At 37.0% G+C, this 18,812-nt stretch overlaps 1 protein-coding gene across 1 annotated transcript; it reads left to right on the top strand.

Annotated features, from left to right (window-relative positions):
* The first annotated feature begins 7,585 nt into the window (after positions 1 to 7,585).
* Positions 7,586 to 12,722, top strand: LOC111051541 (piggyBac transposable element-derived protein 3-like). Its single transcript, XM_039435119.1, has 3 exons — positions 7,586 to 7,781; positions 8,014 to 8,770; positions 12,468 to 12,722. The coding sequence occupies exons 1-3, from the start codon at positions 7,702 to 7,704 to the stop codon at positions 12,720 to 12,722; spliced, it is 1,092 nt and encodes a 363-aa protein (XP_039291053.1). The 5' UTR covers positions 7,586 to 7,701.
* The last annotated feature ends 6,090 nt before the right edge of the window (positions 12,723 to 18,812 follow it).

The raw sequence follows: 18,812 nt of genomic DNA on the forward strand, positions 1-18,812 counted from the left end.
AGAGGACTTGACCAAATTCCTGACATGAACTATATATTCACCATACTGTTAACCATATAGTGTTGAAGGGCGAGGTCGGTTTGTTGACCCAAATAATTGGGGTCAATACACAGAGGATTGAGGGCAGGTAGAGGATCATGAAGATGCACCTCAGTAAGAGTGGCGCATGAAGTGAAGAAATGGCCATGCACTTATGCAAGTTTCCATGGCAAATGGAAGTCTGGCAAAAGAAAGAAGATCCTTTCCAGGAACTGATAAGTGCAGTGAAAACGGTTTATCCAACAAGATTGTAATGATGAAATAGGTTAGGTTATTGTATGATGTCAAGTTTGGTTTAGATTTTATTGGATTGTGGGTTCTTTCGTTCAGGTTTGGTAAGGTTGGAATGGGCTTATTTACTTTGTTTGGGTTAGGTTAAGGTCAAGTTGGATTGGATTATACTTTTGTTGGGTTGGGGTTAAGTTTGTTGTTTGATTGGGTTAGTTGGTGTTGAATTTAGATTATTAAATTATTAGTTGTCAATCTATAAGTGATACCTCGTAAGTGACAAAAATGCGATTTTGAGGTTTTGGTACCATTGTGTTCAGAATTCGAAGGCCTATTGATCTATTGAGACCTCGTAGCTGTCAATAATATTTTAAGCCCTGAAAATTTCATTGGAGTGACCTCTCATATGTGATGAGTGAACTAAATGAACTAGTGATTTCTCGCAAGTGATGTTGTGAGCGCCCTCATAACTGGAAGAGTCACGCCATGCCTGTGTTACCTCGTAAGTGAACTGGTTTGACCAGTCTTCACTGGTGTTTGGTGACAACAACATGGAGCATCGCCTGCCTCAATTTAAGGTAAAGCAATCTTGTTTTCTTTGCATTTTATTTCAATATCTTTGTGATTTCATGGAGCTCTAGTAGCATTATACATTACCCTTCATTCTTTTTGTCAATACTGTCAGTGTTGGTAATTGAATTTTTAGCAGAATGCTTCCTCTGTTAATAAGCCTCTGCAGTTACGAGCTATCACATTAAACAATATACCCAAGCCAAAATACTTTATCATTTAATCTTTTTCTCTTACGAGGTATCTCTACTTACCTCATATGGAGGAGATTTTCAGGTATTATCCTTCGAAAAATTGTTCTAGGTTAAATCTAGATCTTTCTGAGAGGATTTTATTTGAGTAGCTAACTGCCATAATAAAAACACTATGTACTGGCATTGATCTGTCTTCCTCTCCACATTGTTCTGTGAGGATTAGATTTAATGTAATTTAGGTAGGTGATTTGCCTTCCTAGGTACCTTCTGGCTGGGGTTCTCTCTTTTGCCACCCAAGCTATTTCACTATGACAATAATTTATAAATAATTAAACTCTGTTCAACGAGACTAGATAGTAAAGTAAACAAACATAAGTTTAAGAATTAAGTGGAGTGGAGATTCAGCTATGGAAAAATTATGGGTAGATTAGGTCTGCCATCTCCTCCCACCTATTCTAGACAATAATATTGAAATAAATAGGGATAATACTTGTATTGAACAATTTTTTTTTGTTATTTCTATTAAAACTAGTCACTAGGACTAACCATTAATTTTGTTCTGTTATTTCTTATCCTAAATTAATTTTTATTGCTCAAGTCTTCCAGTGAAGCCTACAGTTCCAATCTATAATTTCTCTACTTTAAAATATTATTTCACTACACTTTTATTCAATATACTTTTTTCACTCCACTAGCACTACACCAACTCGAAGGACTTTGTTCTCTTCAACCTCCTAGTGAGTTCAGTGTTGTCTAGTAGTTGGATGACTTCGGTGTTGTCGTGTTGATGAAGACGTGACTCATGATGGGCTGCCAATCGTCTTATCTCACAGGTCACATAGGGGATGTGCAGATCTCGGTGCAAATCTCTGTTCCTTATGTACCAGGGCGCATTCACCATGTTCCGCAGTACTTTGTTTTGGAATGTTTGAATCTGACTGATGTTAGAAGTTCTAGAGCAGCCCCAAAGCTGAATTCCATACATCCAGACAGGTTTTAGAATTTGTTTGTAAATCAATAACTTGATGTCCAATGAGAGTTGTGATTGATGGCCCAACAGCCAATAGATTTTACTGTATTTGAGTCCTAGCTCACTCCTTTTCATCTTGATATGCTCTTTTCATTTCAACTTGGCATCAAGAGTCATTCCAAGGTATTTTGCTGTGTTGCTGTGTGGTACTACATTCCCATTCAGATTTATTCGAATCGGGTCATTGATAATTTTGTTTGTGAAGTTGATATGAATAGACTTCATCTCATTCAATCGAATTCTCCATTTTTTGGTCCAGTCACTGAATCTGTTGCTAGCATTCTGTAGTTTTGTGGCTGCTTCTTGTACTGTTTCCCTTTCTGCCAGTATTGCAGTATCATCAGCAAAAGTAGCTATTGTCACTGCATCCAATTCAGGAAGATCGCTTCTGTACAGCACATAAAGAACTGGTCCAAGAATACTACCCTGTGGAACTCCAGCCCTTATTTCCTTCAATTTGGAGACGTCGTCACCTTGTTCTACTCTGAATAATCTGTTGTTGATGTATGATTTTAAAAGTTTTACAAGTTGAGTGGGGAGAATTTTATGAAGTTTAATGATCAGTCCTTCATGCCACACTTTGTCAAATGACTGTGCCACATCAAGGAAGATTGCTGAACATATCAATTTTTTCTCTAATGATTTCTCTATTACATTGGTGATTCTATGTACTTGGTCCAGGGTTGAGTGCTTCTGCCTGAAACCAAATTGATAGGCTGGTATCAGATTCCTGCTACTTATGATGGGAGTCAATCTCTTCATCAGCAATTTCTCAAAAAGCTTTGAAATTACAGGTAGAAGAGATATTGGGCGGTATGATTTTGCTTCTTGAGGACATTTCCCAGGCTTTTGCAACATAATGACTTCTGCCACCTTCCAAATTGTAGGAAAATGCTGTAATCAGAGTGATGCATTGAATAAGTATGTTAGCATGACAATACCTTTCCTTGGAAGTTTCTTCAAGATTTCACCTGTAATCAGATCATACCCAGGTGCTTTTTTGGTATTCAGATTATATTTTATTTCTTCTTGAACCTCATTTATAGAAACTGGATCAATCTCTGTATCTTAATCATCTATTATATCTTCTTCAGGATCAATTTCAGATTGAATGTTGTATGGCTGGAAGATTTCTTCTAGATGATTAGCAAATAAATCTGCCTTGTCTCTGTTATTTCTTGCCCAAGTACCATCTGGTTTTCTAATTAGAGGGGATTGTAATATTGGCCACTTAATTCTTTTTGTTGCTTTCCATAATGAATAATCTGTACTGGCATCAGCTGTCAAATTTTGAAGGTAGTTATTAATGGATTCCTCAGTTAGTTTCCTTATCTCTCTTCTCAATTGTTGTGTTTTGTTATTCAAGATATTTTTGTCAGCAGGGTCACGAGTTTGTTGCCATCTTCCTCTTGCCCTTCGTTTTTCTAAAACAAGTTGTCGAATCTCCAGAGGGTAATTGCATCCTTTTGTTTTCCTGGTATATTGTCTGGTGTTTTTCCAGGCTGATTTCTGGATTTGCCACATGAAATTTTCTGCGGCTTCATCTAGCTGCTCAGTTGTTCTAAGTGGAATATTCGAGTTGATTTCATTCTCCACATCCACTTTAAAAGCTTCCCAGTCTGTTGTTCTGTTGACTAACATTGGTCTGTCTTCTTTCTTTATTATTCGTTCACTAAGTGTGAGAATTACAGCTGAATGATCAGAATCCAGGTCAAAGCTCTCTTCAATGTCAATAAAATTACTGGATATTCTCTTTGTTATGAAGAAATCTAGAAGATCTGGAGTTTTATTCAAATCTGTTGGCCAATATGTAGGTGTCCCTGTTGAATGGAATTCGCAGCCCAGCTCCTGGATAGCCTCTCTGAGTTCTTTTCCTTTGGTAGTCGTGAGTCTTGAACCCCAATCCTTATGCTTGGCATTAAAATCTCCACCCACTATGAATTTATCTCCAAGCTGAACAAGAATATTTGTATAATCATTTTTCTTAAGATTGTAACATGGTGGAAAATATGCAGCTCCAACAAGTATTTTCTGGTTCATTGACTCTATTCCAACTACAGTTAGCTGTATTTCATTACTTTGAATACTAAAGTCTTCATAGTGTTTAATACTCTCCTTCACTATTACAGCACTTCCACCTCTTGCTTGATTTTGAGGATGAATAGTTTCATAAACATTATATCCATTGATTTTGAAGTGACTCTGCTCAGTTGAATGGGTTTCAGAGATGAGGCAAACATCTATATTTCGTGTCTTTAGAAATATTTCTATTTCTTGTTTTCTATTATTATTGATATTATTTATTCCATTGGCATTCCAGGTAGCAATCCTTATATCTTGTTGGCTCGCAATATTCATATTCTAGTTTTCTTCTCGATACTCTTACTCTTCCCTTCCAAGCTGTCAAGTCATCCAGAAAGAATATTTAAACTGTTCAAAATTTCCTGCAAAACCTTATTGACTTCAACTGGTGTTGTTGTTGTTGCTTTGGTTGGCTCTCCTGTTGTAGGCTTGGAGTGGGTTTTGTTACTTGGGAATAGGATATTTCTCCAGTGTACTTTTTTGAAGTGAAGTTTCTCTGTTTAGTTGTATGTGGTACTTCGCTACTCCTTTTAACTAGGTTTTCTTTTTCAGTTCTTCTTCTCTGAAGTTCTTTAGCGATGAGACAGCCTCTGTAGTTAGCTGGGTGAGCCTCAGCACAATTGAAACATTTGGCTGGGGTTTCTTTAGCCTTGGTACATGAAATAGTCCAGTGTTTTCCAGCACACTTCACATACACATGTTCATGTTGACAGTATGTCTGTGTATGACCAAACCGCTCACAACTTTTACACTGTGGAATCATTTTATTACTTCTAATTGATTCAATTTTTACTTTCATGTAGCAAATATTTTAATTTCAAATATTCTTTTTGTATCTTCTGTATTCTTGAATGTTAACATGAACATTGGAAGTCTGATAATGTGTTCTTTTCCATCCTTCTTCACTTTTTTCATTTTGTTGACAGCACTGACTATTTGAAAGCCTCTGCTTAGAAGATCGTTCTTTATATCCTCTGGATCACATGATGGATGAAGCTATTTAGCCATGACACAAATTGGACGAGTTTGTTTATTTTTGTACATGTGCCATTCATATTTAGCTTCATTCAACATCTTAGTTAAATCTCTGTATTCTTGTTCAGTTTCAACATTCAATTTTAGCTGGTTGTTGTTCATCATGTTGGCACTGAAATTGAGATTTTTCAATTTCAATGCCTCTTTAATTTTCGAATATTCTTGTATATTGCTTAATATGACTGGTGGTGGCTTGTTTTTCTTTTCTGTCAGTTTCATACTTGTAGAATCAGTTACAGGCCTTATTTTTTCTGGTGTCACGGATTTTTCTCTTCTTTTGTTTAGGGAGAATCCATGCAGTCTCTGATTGGTTTGGCCAGAGCATTCGAATCGTAGCGCCAAAATCCCAGACTACAGTTCTGCCAATAGCAGGCTTGTTTGCGCCAGCACAGATCGTCCAGCTGTTTGCCTTGTCATCCTAGTTTTCAGTTCTTGTTTCGTCCATTCTCTTGTCTTGTCTCGTCCCCGTTGTTGTGAAGACCGAGTTTGTATTTTTGTCATGTAATTTCGATCGGAAATTTCTTGTAATTGATTGTTTGAGTGTAGTGTGTGTGAATTATGAGTATAACAGCGTAAATAGTGTTAAATTGAATTAATTTGAATCGGATTGGAATTTATAAAGAATCAGTTTGAGCTTTGTTCGAACATAGCCTGCAAGTTGAACACAGAATCAACGAGAAGACGGCCCAGAAGCCAGAACCTGTCTTATTCCCAGATTTCACCCCACCCTGAACCTGATCAAAACACCTAATAAAGGCTTAAAAGGGCAAGTAGTCAAGCTTGGATTAAATCTGGTGAGTTTTTGCTCTTTTTTATTGTTCATTAATGCAGAGTTTAACTGTACAAATAACCTGGCTCAAATTGAAGATTAAATTTCGCCCCTTGTTTGTATTTGATTATATAAATAGTAAATTACAGTCCTCTAGTAGCTCTAGCCTGAGCTTTGTTCAGAACACTGATGCTACCATTTTCTCTTCTTCCTCCCAATTTGGTGGTGAATAACTTTTATTGCTACTTCTAGAAGATGCTGGTTGCATTGTATGTGAAGCTGAAGATTGAAGATTCTGTGTGGTTGTAGATGCTGATGAAAACATCTCTTTCAGCTGATTAATCTCCAACTGTGCTCTCTCCAACTCCTTTTCCAGCTTATGCATTCTTTCTCTCTCTTCACTCTGTTGGCAAGTGACTTCTTTCCATGCATTATACAAAAACTGCTCTGTTGCAGTTTTTAGTTGGTTTGTTTTTAGAAACGATTCTGGGGAAGTGTTGACGTTTCCAGTCATTGATGCTGGTTCAACACCCCTAGCCGGTGTTAGTTGACTCATAGTTGTGTCATCCTCTGTTTCCTCCTCCTATTCGAACTCTGGCATGAGGAAGGTTGGCAATCTTTTGGGAGTCAACATTCCTAACATTTTTTACATTCCTTAGCCAGACTAGATGATAATTCAGCACTGAACTGATTTTCCGGCGCAGGGCACTGAACTCGCCCACAACAATTAAAACACTGAACTCAGCACTTTAATTATTGCATACACTATTTCAACTACTCTCACTAAAAAAACTACGTCTGCTTGCTATGACTGCTCGATTGATACTGTATTGAACAATATTCAGATTTCTAGATATTATTACAAACCAGTTTTGTCAATATTAATCTTTAAATATTATTGACAGTAATATTAATAGTGTGAGTGCCCTTTCATATAATTATTTAATCCATTTATTTATTTATTCATGGAGACAACAGGTAAAAAACCCATTTTGCCTCCTCCACACTATACAATAATTTCCAACATAATACAATTTTCAATAAAAAGAAGATAGAAAATATGAGAAAATAATAAATTATAAAAATAGCTAATTATAAAATTAAGAGAATGAAATAAGACGAAAAATAGAAGAAATATACAGTCGTATATAGAATAATAAAAATACATTAACTGAATTCAATAAGAAAAAATGCACACATACCTCAGTAAACTATAATCATTACTAGTATATAGACAAGAGGAAATAAAGTGTCTGTGTAATGTACCACCACTAGCCTTAATGAGGATAATTGAATAAAAGAAATGCAAGCACAAATCACGAAATGATAGACCACATACTACAAGACTAAATCATATGAAATTCTTCGGAATTTGGAGAGGGAGAACCAGAAGATGTCCAAGTGCTCTGAATAAGTATTGAAAATTCTTTGAGCTCTACTTGAAGGAAAGTTATAATGTCTTACCGTTCTGGAGCGAGAAATATGAAATGAAAATCCAGAACAATGAGCAATGGTATTTATATATATGTTAATTTTAGAAAGCAGGTAGGAAGAATAAATTTTATTATTTAACAGATTGTACAGAGAAACAAGTAATTTAACCCTTTAGCGCCGTGCGTGTTCATATGATCACAGGCAACAATGCCAACTTAATGAAGGGAAAATGAAGGGAATTTTATAATTTCATGGTTGGTATGCATGTAATGGCCTTGATAATGTATGATGCAATGCTTTTAGTACGTGTTTGACTTCTTATGAGTGATTGTGCTTCTACAATGACCGATCGAAATCGTAATCGCTATGACTCATCAAATCTGAACTGTATACGGTTGACGTAAGTAATAATTATATTGATTCTATTTTCTCATTCAACTGAATAATGCTGTATTTGTTTTCTAATAATGTTATTCTTAGTATCTTACAACATAACGACAGAAAATATTATTTCTGCTTATTGCTAGATGGCTTTGTTTACTGCTGTGATCATATGGACACGCTAGGCGCTTGCGGGGTCAATGTTCCATTTTCTCCAATTTCCAGATATAACATATGGGTTTTTTTTCTAGGGACTTGACCCTGCAAGAAGCCATTGATATTTTGGAGTGTGATGATGCAGATGATGTCCAGGGTATTTTCATTGAGCCACCCGCACCCAACATTGATACTGATGAGGACTCGGGGGATGAGGATGGGGGAGGATATGTTGATAATCTCACAGGACGACAGTTAACTAGTCAAGTTGAAGTTGTAACAAATAGCAGAAATGATACATCAGTTCTTGATAATACTTTCGAAGATTTGAGCAGTTCTACTGTAGTAAAAAATAGTAAAAAGTTGAAGAAAGAAGATTGGAAAGATGAAGATTTGCCACAGAAGGATGTTTTTTTTCCAGAGCCAAATTATGTACCTTATCGGGATAAGTCTCCAGTTGAATTATTTGAAATGTTTTTTGATGACGAAATAATAAAGCTATTCATAGATGAATCATTGAAGTATGCTCTTTTCAAGAATTGTAAAGATCCAAAAATTACGTCAAAAGAATTGAAAGTATTTCTTGCTATTTTATTCCTATCTGGCTACAATCAGCTTCCGAGTAAACGATCTTATTGGGATGAAAAGAAAGATATGAGAAATGAGATGGTTGTGGATTCTATGAGACGAGACAGGTTTTTAGAAATTTGTCGTTTTCTTCATTGTCAAGACAACAACAATATTAACAGAAATGATATAATGTGGAAGCTGAGGCCACTGATGAACTTACTGCAGAAGAAGTGTATTGCTCATTTTCAGCCTGAGGAGAACCTTTCATTTGATGAGTCTATGGTAGCTTACTTTGGTAAACACTCCTGCAAGCAATTTGTCAGGGGGAAGCCTATCAGATTTGGTTACAAAGTCTGGTGTCTGAATACAGTGTCTGGATATTTGATCAATTTTGAAATTTATCAGGGAAAAAATCCATTTGGTAATGAGGTTTATGAAAAAGAATTCGGTAAATGTGCAGCACCATTATTAAAAATGATTGATGAAATCCCAGATGACAAAAAAAATTTACATTTTAAATTTTATTGTGATAACCTCTTCACAAGCGTGAAACTGATGGTGCACTTGAAAGAGAGAGGGTATGATGTAACTGGAACACTGCGAGAGAATAGAGTACCGAAGGAATGTGGGCTGACTCATTCTAAGTCATTGAAAAAGAAGGAAAGAGGTTTCTATGAGAAGAGATCAACTCAGTCAGTTGGGATGATTGTACATTGGGTTGATAATTCAGTTGTTACTGTTGGGTCCACCTGCTATGGAGTAGAGCCGCTCATCCATACTCAGAGGTATTGTAAAGCAGCTAAAGGGAGAGTTCGTGTACAACAGCCAAATGCTATAAAGCAGTACAACAAGTTCATGGGCGGAACCGATCGAATGGATGAGAATCTCTCATATTATCGAATTGGTGTGAGATCAAAAAAGTGGTATTGGCCACTTCTAACTTGGATGATGGATGTTGTAATGCATAATAGTTGGGTATTAGCAAGGAAATCTGGCTGTTCCATTTCTCAGTTGGATTTTCGGAGAGAGATTGTGAATTGCTATTTAACGAAATTTGGTAATCCACGAGCTGGAATTGGATGACCATCTATTTCCAAATTCGGTGACAATAATTGTAGAGTCAGCAATGATATAAGACTAGATGATTCGGGTCACTTGGCTAGAGATTGCAACCGGCGCAGATGTGCTGGTGAATGCAAAGGTACAGTGAGAAGTGAATGTATCAAATGTGATGTAGGCCTCTGTCTAAAATGTTTTGTTCCTTTCCACTCCAAATAAAAAAGAGCATAACTGTCATTTGAATATATATAATAATTCGTATATGAATGACTGATAATTCGAAATAATTTCACTTCTATTAGTAAAATTACTATAGATTACTACTATACAGTGAATACTATAAAAACAATTTTGAACTCTAATTGAAAGCTTATTTTGTTTCTATAATATATATATTTTTTTTGTCTCTATATCATATATATTTGGTCTTTATCATATATTTGTAACATTGAATGACATAATAATAATTATTATTACCATCAGATGTTTTATTTGTATTCTCAAGAGAATGTATTATCTATTACTGGATAGTTCAGTGCTGAACGGTTCTTGAACGGAGCTCTCTAGTTCAGCTGTAGGCTGTGTGCATGTATTTAGCTTTTGACCCTGGTAGCGCCTAGTGTGTCCATATGATCACATGCCATATCTTGAAAACCAATGAGTGTAATATGTTGAAATTCTAGAAACAGTATTCTTTTTATACCTACATCAAATTCTGAGAGTATCATGAGAAATGAGAGTAAAAAAAAACTCCGGCGCTAAAGGGTTAACATCACGTCTTACTTTCAGTGATTTAATATTGAACATACTTCTGAGGGAGTTGGTTGGGTAATCAAAGAGACAGAAAACCCTGTGCTTTTTATAATACATACATCTCAAAAATTTGGTTTGCAAGCGTTCTAGAAGGTGAATCTGTTCATTATGATAAGGATTCCATACTTCACATGCATACTCTAATAGACTCCTCACAATTGATTTGTATAAGAGTAGCAGAGGTACTACATCAGTGAAGGGCGAGCATGTCCTCAAAATGAAACCCATCTGTTGATTGGCTCTGTTAACTATGTAATCAATATGTGAATTGAAAGAAAGGTCTGGGCTGAATACTACTCCAAGGTCCTTGAACGACTCCACCTTTTCCAATGGAATACCATTTTTAAAGTATACACCTGCATGAGTGGAGGACTGCCGAGTGAAACTCATGAATTTACATTTATTCACATTCATTTTTAGTCCATTTTCATCACACCATCTAGACAGACTATCAATATCCCTCTGCAAATCATAGCAATCTCTTTGATAATTGATTTCTTTATATAATTTTACATCATCTGCATACAGAAGGCATGAAGATTCTCTGATGGTAGATCATTAATAAACAAAAGAAATAGAAGTGGACCAAGGTTAGAGCCCTGAGGAACCCCTGATGTACACTCAAAGCATTCTGATTTGAAATTGTGAATCTTGACATACTGTATTCTTGCCTCCAGATAACTCTGTAGCAGATTAACCATTGTTACACAAAATCCTAACACTTTGAGTTTCCATATCAGAAGTCTATGATTTATGGTGTCAAACGCTTTTGATAGATCTGTAAAGATAATATCTGTACGACCTCCATGATCCAAAATTTGTGAAACCTCACTACTAAAAACTATAAGATTGGACACAGTTGAGCGACCAGGCAGAAATCCATGTTGCTCAGGTGCAATAATCCTCTGACACTGCTTATAAATAATCGAATGCAGGAGCTTCTCAAAAACTTTCGAAAAACAATTCAAAATGGATATTGGTCTGTAGTTTTTAATATCATTCCTATTCCCAGACTTGAAAACAGGAGTAACTCTTGCAATCTTCCATTTTGAAGGAAATCTACCCGACCTTATAGCCAAGTTAAAAACGAATTTTAATGGCTCTAAAAGGACTGCAGCACAGCCCTTGACAATAAAGGTTGGAATCGCATCAGGACCCTTGACCTAGCTCCGCAGTGCAGGCTGGTTGCTTGGCTGAATCTGAGTAGGCGCTGAGACAGCAAATAATAGCAGCATTGGTGGGAATGCGAGCAGCCGCAGTAAGATCTTCCACCCAGCAATGGTCGGCATAGTTCCGCCTAGCGGACAGATGAAAGATCAAACCAGTCGGTTATTTAATCCCTCCAGCCAGGCTCAGCCAAGCAGCAGAGACAATAGAACAATGGAGTGGCGGTCTTATTCGCGTTCATCAGCAGTTTTCTTTCTCACAATTATTTTGATTTTTGTGTGTCAATAATAGCTCCAGTCACCAGTAAAAAGTTACCAGAAATGTGGTGTACTACCATATTAATGACTTTTCATGATGATTTTCAATTATTTAGAAACATTGTTGACATTCTGAGCCTTTAGGCTAAACTTGGGGTCGCTGAGAACGAATCAGCAATCAGAATTTCTCTATCACGAAAAATAATGAAAAAAATCCAGCTGTTGATCTTCCGGCAACCGTTAACAGTCATCCTGCAATGCGGCCGAAACACTTCCAAGCCAGACACCCATCTTGAATGACAACAACGCCAAGCTGTAAGAAACCATCCTGCACTGCGGCGCTAGGTTTAGAGCAGCCCGACCTCAGCCCATTGATAGCAGACAATACTACTTACTAAGTAATAAGTTAATAAGTAAGTGAGCAGTTAGTCTGGAAATAATTATGACAGCATTAGGGAGGGTAGGACAAATTTTCAGGGGGGCTGGCATCCCTGAGTCAGTTGCAAGAAATGATTATGACTTTTCAGATATAATTGAAGCAGCTATTCAGTCTCCCATAGTTTCCTTAGCTGAATATCCACTTCACTCAACTTTTAACTCATGTTTGTTCACTTTACTATTTAGTCTTGTTGAACAGACTATAGGTAGTTGAGTCTCATGTTTTTTTCCTCTCTCTCCAACAGAAAACACGCTTTCTGGTCCTGTCAAGAGGGCAACAAATGGTCCAGCTGGCAACTTCAACAGATGTTGGCGAAGAAGAGGATGATTCCCACAACCATTTGCTCAGTCAGGAAGTTGTCAACATCATGGAACCACCCACACCAGAGCTTGATGACATCCCTGAGTCAGTTGCAAGAAATGATGATGACTTTTTATATAAAATTGAAGCAGCTATTCAGTCTCTGTCAAAAGATGCTGCCTTCAGAGAGGGCTATTAAAAAACAAGAAAGATTGCCAGGAATTATTGCCAGAGACTGACAATCTTCCTGTGATACTGCTTCCTTGTGATGATGAATTTTCTGAGATGGAGGCTGCAATTCAGTCTCTTTCGACAAATCCTGCTGATGGAGAAGGCTCCTTGGAAGAAGGTGAGAAAGAGGATGGAAAAGTGGGATTGGAGTGTGATAGGCTAAGTGAAAAAGAATGCCAACCAAGATCAGGGTCCCAGGGTGAAGATTGTAATAAAAATGTGACTACAGCCTCAGATGAACAAACAAAGTACATGGGCATTGGAGAAGAATCTACAAATCAGAATTCAGAAGAAGAAGTGCAGGAGGATGGGAGAGATGAAGTCAATTTCGAAAAAGGTATGAGTGATCAGAGTGACGAAGAATGGAAACCAGGGTCGGATGATGAGGAACAATTGGATGATGTCAACAGTGAAGAGGAGAATAGGGAACATCAGAACCAGAACTTTGAAAAAGCAAAGCTGGAGGATGGAAGAAAAGAAGCCAATTTTGAGGAAGGGATGCATGATCAAGGTGATGGAGAATGGAAACCAGGGTCAGAAGATGAAGAACAAGTGAATGATGTCAACAGTGAAGAGGAGAATAGGGAACATCAGAACCAGAATTTTGAAGAAGGAGAGCTGGAGGAAGGAAGAAATGGAATTGAAGCAGGAAAGAAGAAGAGAAGAAAGATAGCAGACATGAGAGAGTGGCATGATGTGAAAAATAAAAAACTAAGAGAGACTGGGAAACATTATGTTGGTTGGACAAAGAAGAAGAACGAAAAAGGAAAAAAGAGGAGCAGACAGAACCGAACAAGTGATGGGTCCTTGTTGCACATCAAAGCTTTGCAAAATGATTACAACACGAGACTGTGATGCTGTACCAGAATCAATGAAACGGTTGCTATTTCACAAGTTCTGAGTCAATTATCGTGGGACCAAAAAAAGGTCTACATTTCATCTTTGGTGAGGGTTGCCAGTGTGAAAAGACAGGTCAGCAAGGGGCCAGTATCAAGAAGGAGTGGCACCCTGAGGTACACTTTGCGAGGGCAAGATGGAAAAGTGTTCCAGGTCTGCAAAAACCTATTCCTTGCCACTTTTGGGATCAGAGAGTGGACTGTTTTGAACTGGGTGAGGGAAAGTTCCTCTAAAGCAGGCATGACCCCGCTCAAGAAGTAAAGAATACAGAAAGGCGCAATTCGCGGGACTATCAGTTCCCCAATGAGAAGAAGGTGTTCCTACACAGTATTTTGGAATCTTTGCCCAAGCTTCCATCACATTATTGTCGGGCATCTACCTCAAAAACATATTTGGAACCCACATTTGGAAACAGTATTACTGACGTTTACAAAGAGTACTGTAGTCAGTGGAAAGAACATGCTGGAAGGACTGAAGATACAGAACCTTTGAGTAAATTTTCTTTCGACTGTGTGATAAAAGAAAGAAATATTGGCTTTCAGCCACCAAAAAAAGACAGTTGTGATACGTGCATCGAATATGAAGTAGGTCACCTTGACATAGACAATTATCAGAATCATATCACTGCTGAAAACAGAGCAAGGGATGAGAAACTAAAAGACAAAGAAGATGGCAAGGAAAAAAATGTATAGTTCTTACCCAGGATGTGCAAGCTGTGAAGGTATCACCGATGCTCAATGCCTCAGCTCTGTACTACAGAACTAAGTTGTGTAACCACAATTTCACAGTATACAACATCAATACTCACCACTGCAAATGCTATTGGTTCTCTGAATGTGAGGCAGACCTCACAGCAAATACCTTTTCAACTTGTGTCATCGACTATCTTAAAAGCATAATATTGAATGTCTCATCACCTTCTTTGCCCATAATAATATGGAGTGATGGTTGCGGATATGAGAACTGCAATGCAGTACTATCCAATGCCCTGCTTTCATTCTGTGTGGAATACAAGGTGACTGTGTCACAAAAGTTCCTCCATAAAGGTCACACCCAGATGGAGGTAGACTCTGTGCACTCCAACATTGAGAGGAAACTGAAGCATACCACCATTCATCTGCCTTCAGATTATATAAAATGCACATTAAAGGCGAGAAACCCCCCCTACGAGGCAAAGGAGGTGACCCACAATTTCATCAAACACTTTTCTCTCCCAATTGTCTATAAGTCTATTAGACCAGGCAGGAATGCTAACGACCCCATGGTGAATGACATAAAAGTGTTGAAATACACATCTGATGGCTTGATCCAGGTCAAGCTGGACTTTGATGGACAGTACATTGACCTACCTCGACCACAAAACACTTCCCAAGTACCACGAATTGATGACTTATTGCCGGCCCATGAATCAAGACTGAAAATTCCTTATGGGAAATGGGTCCACCTACAAGAATTGAAATAAACACCAATTGCCACCCATTTTATGATGGTCTTCCTCATGAAGCACCTCCTTCCAAAAAAAAATGAAGTGAACCAATGTGACCAGGATGATGCTGATGAGGCTCCTCGCACAAAAAATGGAGGAAAGAAACAATCTCAACAAGAAAAACCAACAGGCTGCTCCAAAATCAAGAAAAATAAGTTATCAAAATCGCAGTAATTTATTTTAATACAAGAATTGTCTTCCCACTGTCGCTATTTTATGTATTTTACTCGCTTTGATTCTTGAATGAACTCTGCTATTTGTCTTGTAATTTTTAAGATAATATTTTCAACATGACTTTAATTGTTTTCGCTGTACAGAACAATCTAGGGTTTTTTAGTTGAGATGGTGAAAAGTTTATGTACACTTTGACAAGAAGTTATATTTTTATAAAAACGACCAATGAATAACTCATTATAATTAGTATTAGGGATGAGTCATTTCCCATGGATAAAGCATTTCCATATTAAAATTGACAAAATCATTTAAAGCCTTTTTACTTTCTTTATCATCTTAGTGGATTTCGAAATCATCCTGATTTAATAGGGGTATTCAAAATCTTGGATTTGGCCAGCTATTTGCTAACTAAGCTATTCGTTGAGTCTGTTCTATAGTGATACATTGGAAAAAATTACAGCCGAGAAAACAGCTGATTGAATAGCAAATAGCTGGACTTAGCTGGCTAACTCTATGATTGTGAACCCCTCAATATTGATAATGTAACAGCTCTCACAACAATTGAAAAAATCTCTGATGAACATGCTTTTCTCAGTCATCACAAATAGAATTCAGTTTTCAACTCTGTAAGGCTACTTTCACACGATAGGAGATGTGCAACTTGAACACTGAACAGTGTTCACGTTTTTTTGTCGAAGTACATTGAGTCAAATTGTGTCTTTCACATGGTGACTCCTATCCAGGAACCTCGTTTTGTCTCGTCTTTTCCCCTCAAGGCAAGCAGAGGCAAGATCTAACAACTACGACAATGTTTGCTCAAAGTATGAATCATCACTTTTTCTCAAAGTCTAACTTCCTTAAAAATATAGATAGAAGATTTCTGATTTCGGATTTGGATTTAGCGACCCCAAATTCTTTGAAGTGTAAGTCCCGTTCTCGAAAATATCCGAAAACAAAGAAGTTATGGCTGTTTTTAATGAAGCTTTCTATTATCATATAATTATACGGTAAAAACGAACAGGTACTGTACTTATCTCTTTCCTGTATAGGGCTACTTGTAATATAAATATAAAGAAAATAAATAAAAATCTCAGTACCCTTTTTTTAAAATATTTTATCACAACATGTTTCGGTCATTTATGCCATTATCAAGTGATATGAAATAAATAAATACTAATGGAAGATTCTTATTTTGATCATATGTTAGTGTATTCATATGTTTTTATGAACTAGGACTGTAAATTTTGGGTTTAAATTCACATGATTCTATCGAAAATGGGGTTGGTGTCTGATTGGATTAAGTTTATTATTTTATCTCTGTTTAATTTTGCTGCTTTATAAATATGAAATTCTTCTTTGACATTCAGTTTTTGACTTTTATTACCATAATTGAGTATTTTCATATTGGAATTTATATCTGTAAAATTATGGCCTGGATCTATCAAGTGTTCAGCAAATGCCGACTTTTGTGTATCATTTTTAGATTTTAGTACTTGGATATGTTCTCGAAACCTGATATGGAAATTTCTACCCATTTGCCCAATATAGAATTTGTCGCAATCACTACATTTAAGTTTATAGATTCCAGATTTTTTAAACTTATCTTGCTGTACATTTAAATTTGATTTCTTTTTTATCAGTTCGAATGCAATATTTGTTGTCCTATAACCTAGAATGAATTTATTTTTTGTAAAGGTTTTTCTTATAGCTTTATTAAATTTTGTGTTATATGGAAAGGCAGCTGCAGAAAAGCCGAAATGTATTCATTGTGGTAAAAATCATCCAGCAAGCTATCGTGGGTGCAGTGTTGCTGTCGAACTGCAGAAGATGCGAAGCAAAAATATGAAGCCCCATTCAGGACCAATCAAGCAAGTGGATTCGCGCAAGGAGCATTCAACTCAACGCATACCTGTTTCTTCCACCAAAATAAAAACTACGAGATTGTCAGCATCCGATAAACCCTTATCATATGCTGATACTACAAAAAAAGGTCTCGATAAGAAGATGAACAAAAATAATCAAGAGGACGGAGTGCTACAAACTTTACAGCTGATACTAACCAAGCTGGAAAAGCAAGAAGCACTATTATCCTCCTTTGAAAAAAGGTTACAGAAACTGGAAAGCAGCACCAACCCGGCTGGGAGCAGAAGGAAGCAATGAACCGCACACTGAAAATTATGACATGGAATGCCAATGGCATTCTCCAGAAGAAGCAAGAACTAGAATTAGTACTCCATAACGACAAAATAGACATCTGCCTTATTTCAGAAACACACATGACAAACCAATCCTATCTCAAAATCAGAGGCTATAGAACATACCATACTACACATCCAAATAATTCAGCAAGGGGAGGTAGTGCAGTAATCATGAGAGAAACAATACAACACACTGAAGAAAAGGAATACCAAACAGATGAAATTCAAGCTTCTGTTGTATCACTGGAGCTCAAAGGATGCAAAGTGTCATTAGCAGCAATTTATAGCCCTCCAAGACATGCACTAAAACATCGAGACTACATAGAATTCTTTAAACATCTTGGAAGAAGGTTAATCGTAGGAGGAGACTTCAATGCTAAAAATACCCATTGGGGCTCCAGGATAACCACTACAAAGGGTCGAGAACTGTTTAGTGCAATTCAGCAATTCAAATGTGAAGCAATATCAACTGGAAACCCAACATACTGGCCAACAGACATAGGAAAAATTCCAGATCTCATAGACTTTTTCATCATCAAGGACTTCTCCACAAACTACATCAAAATTGAAGACAGCTGTGACTTGACATCAGATCATTCACCAATTATACTCACATTAAGTGAGAGTGTAATAAAACGAGAACCATCTCCATTTCTCTGCAATAGATACACAAACTGGGAACAATTTAGACTCATACTGGAGGAAAGCATAGATCTCAATGTACAGCTTAGAAGTAAAGATCAGCTTGAAGCAGAAATTGAGAAATTTGTGACCTCCATTCAGCAAGCAGCCTGGGCAAGTACACCAGAAATAAAAAGGAGGACTCAAGGCAACAACTATCCTTCTGAAATAAAAAATCTTCTATTACAGAAGAGAAGAGCAAGAAGAAAATGGCAAAACAATAGGAATCCAAGAGACAAGACTGTGCTGAACAATTTATCCCAGCAGCTCAGAAGAGAAATGAAAAATCTAAAAAATGAAACATTTTCCAAGTATCTCACTGAGCTGACTAATGAAAAAAGTACTGACTACTCCCTATGGAAAGCTACAAAGTGCATTAAAAAGACTTCAAGCCAAAATGCACCCATTAAAAATGTGGATGGTACGTGGGCTAGAGACAATAAACAAAAATCAGCTAGGTTTGCAAATCATCTGGAGAACATCTTTAAAACTGATGACAGCTATGATGATGATGAACATCTTCCACATACTGTTCAAGAATCAGCGAGGATCACACCAGTCACTGTAATTGAAGTGGAAAATATGATCAATAGTAGCATCAAAACCAGGAAGGCACCAGGGT

The sequence above is a fragment of the Nilaparvata lugens genome, chromosome 8 (assembly GCF_014356525.2).
Source record: "Nilaparvata lugens isolate BPH chromosome 8, ASM1435652v1, whole genome shotgun sequence".
NCBI lineage: Eukaryota > Metazoa > Arthropoda > Insecta > Hemiptera > Delphacidae > Nilaparvata > Nilaparvata lugens.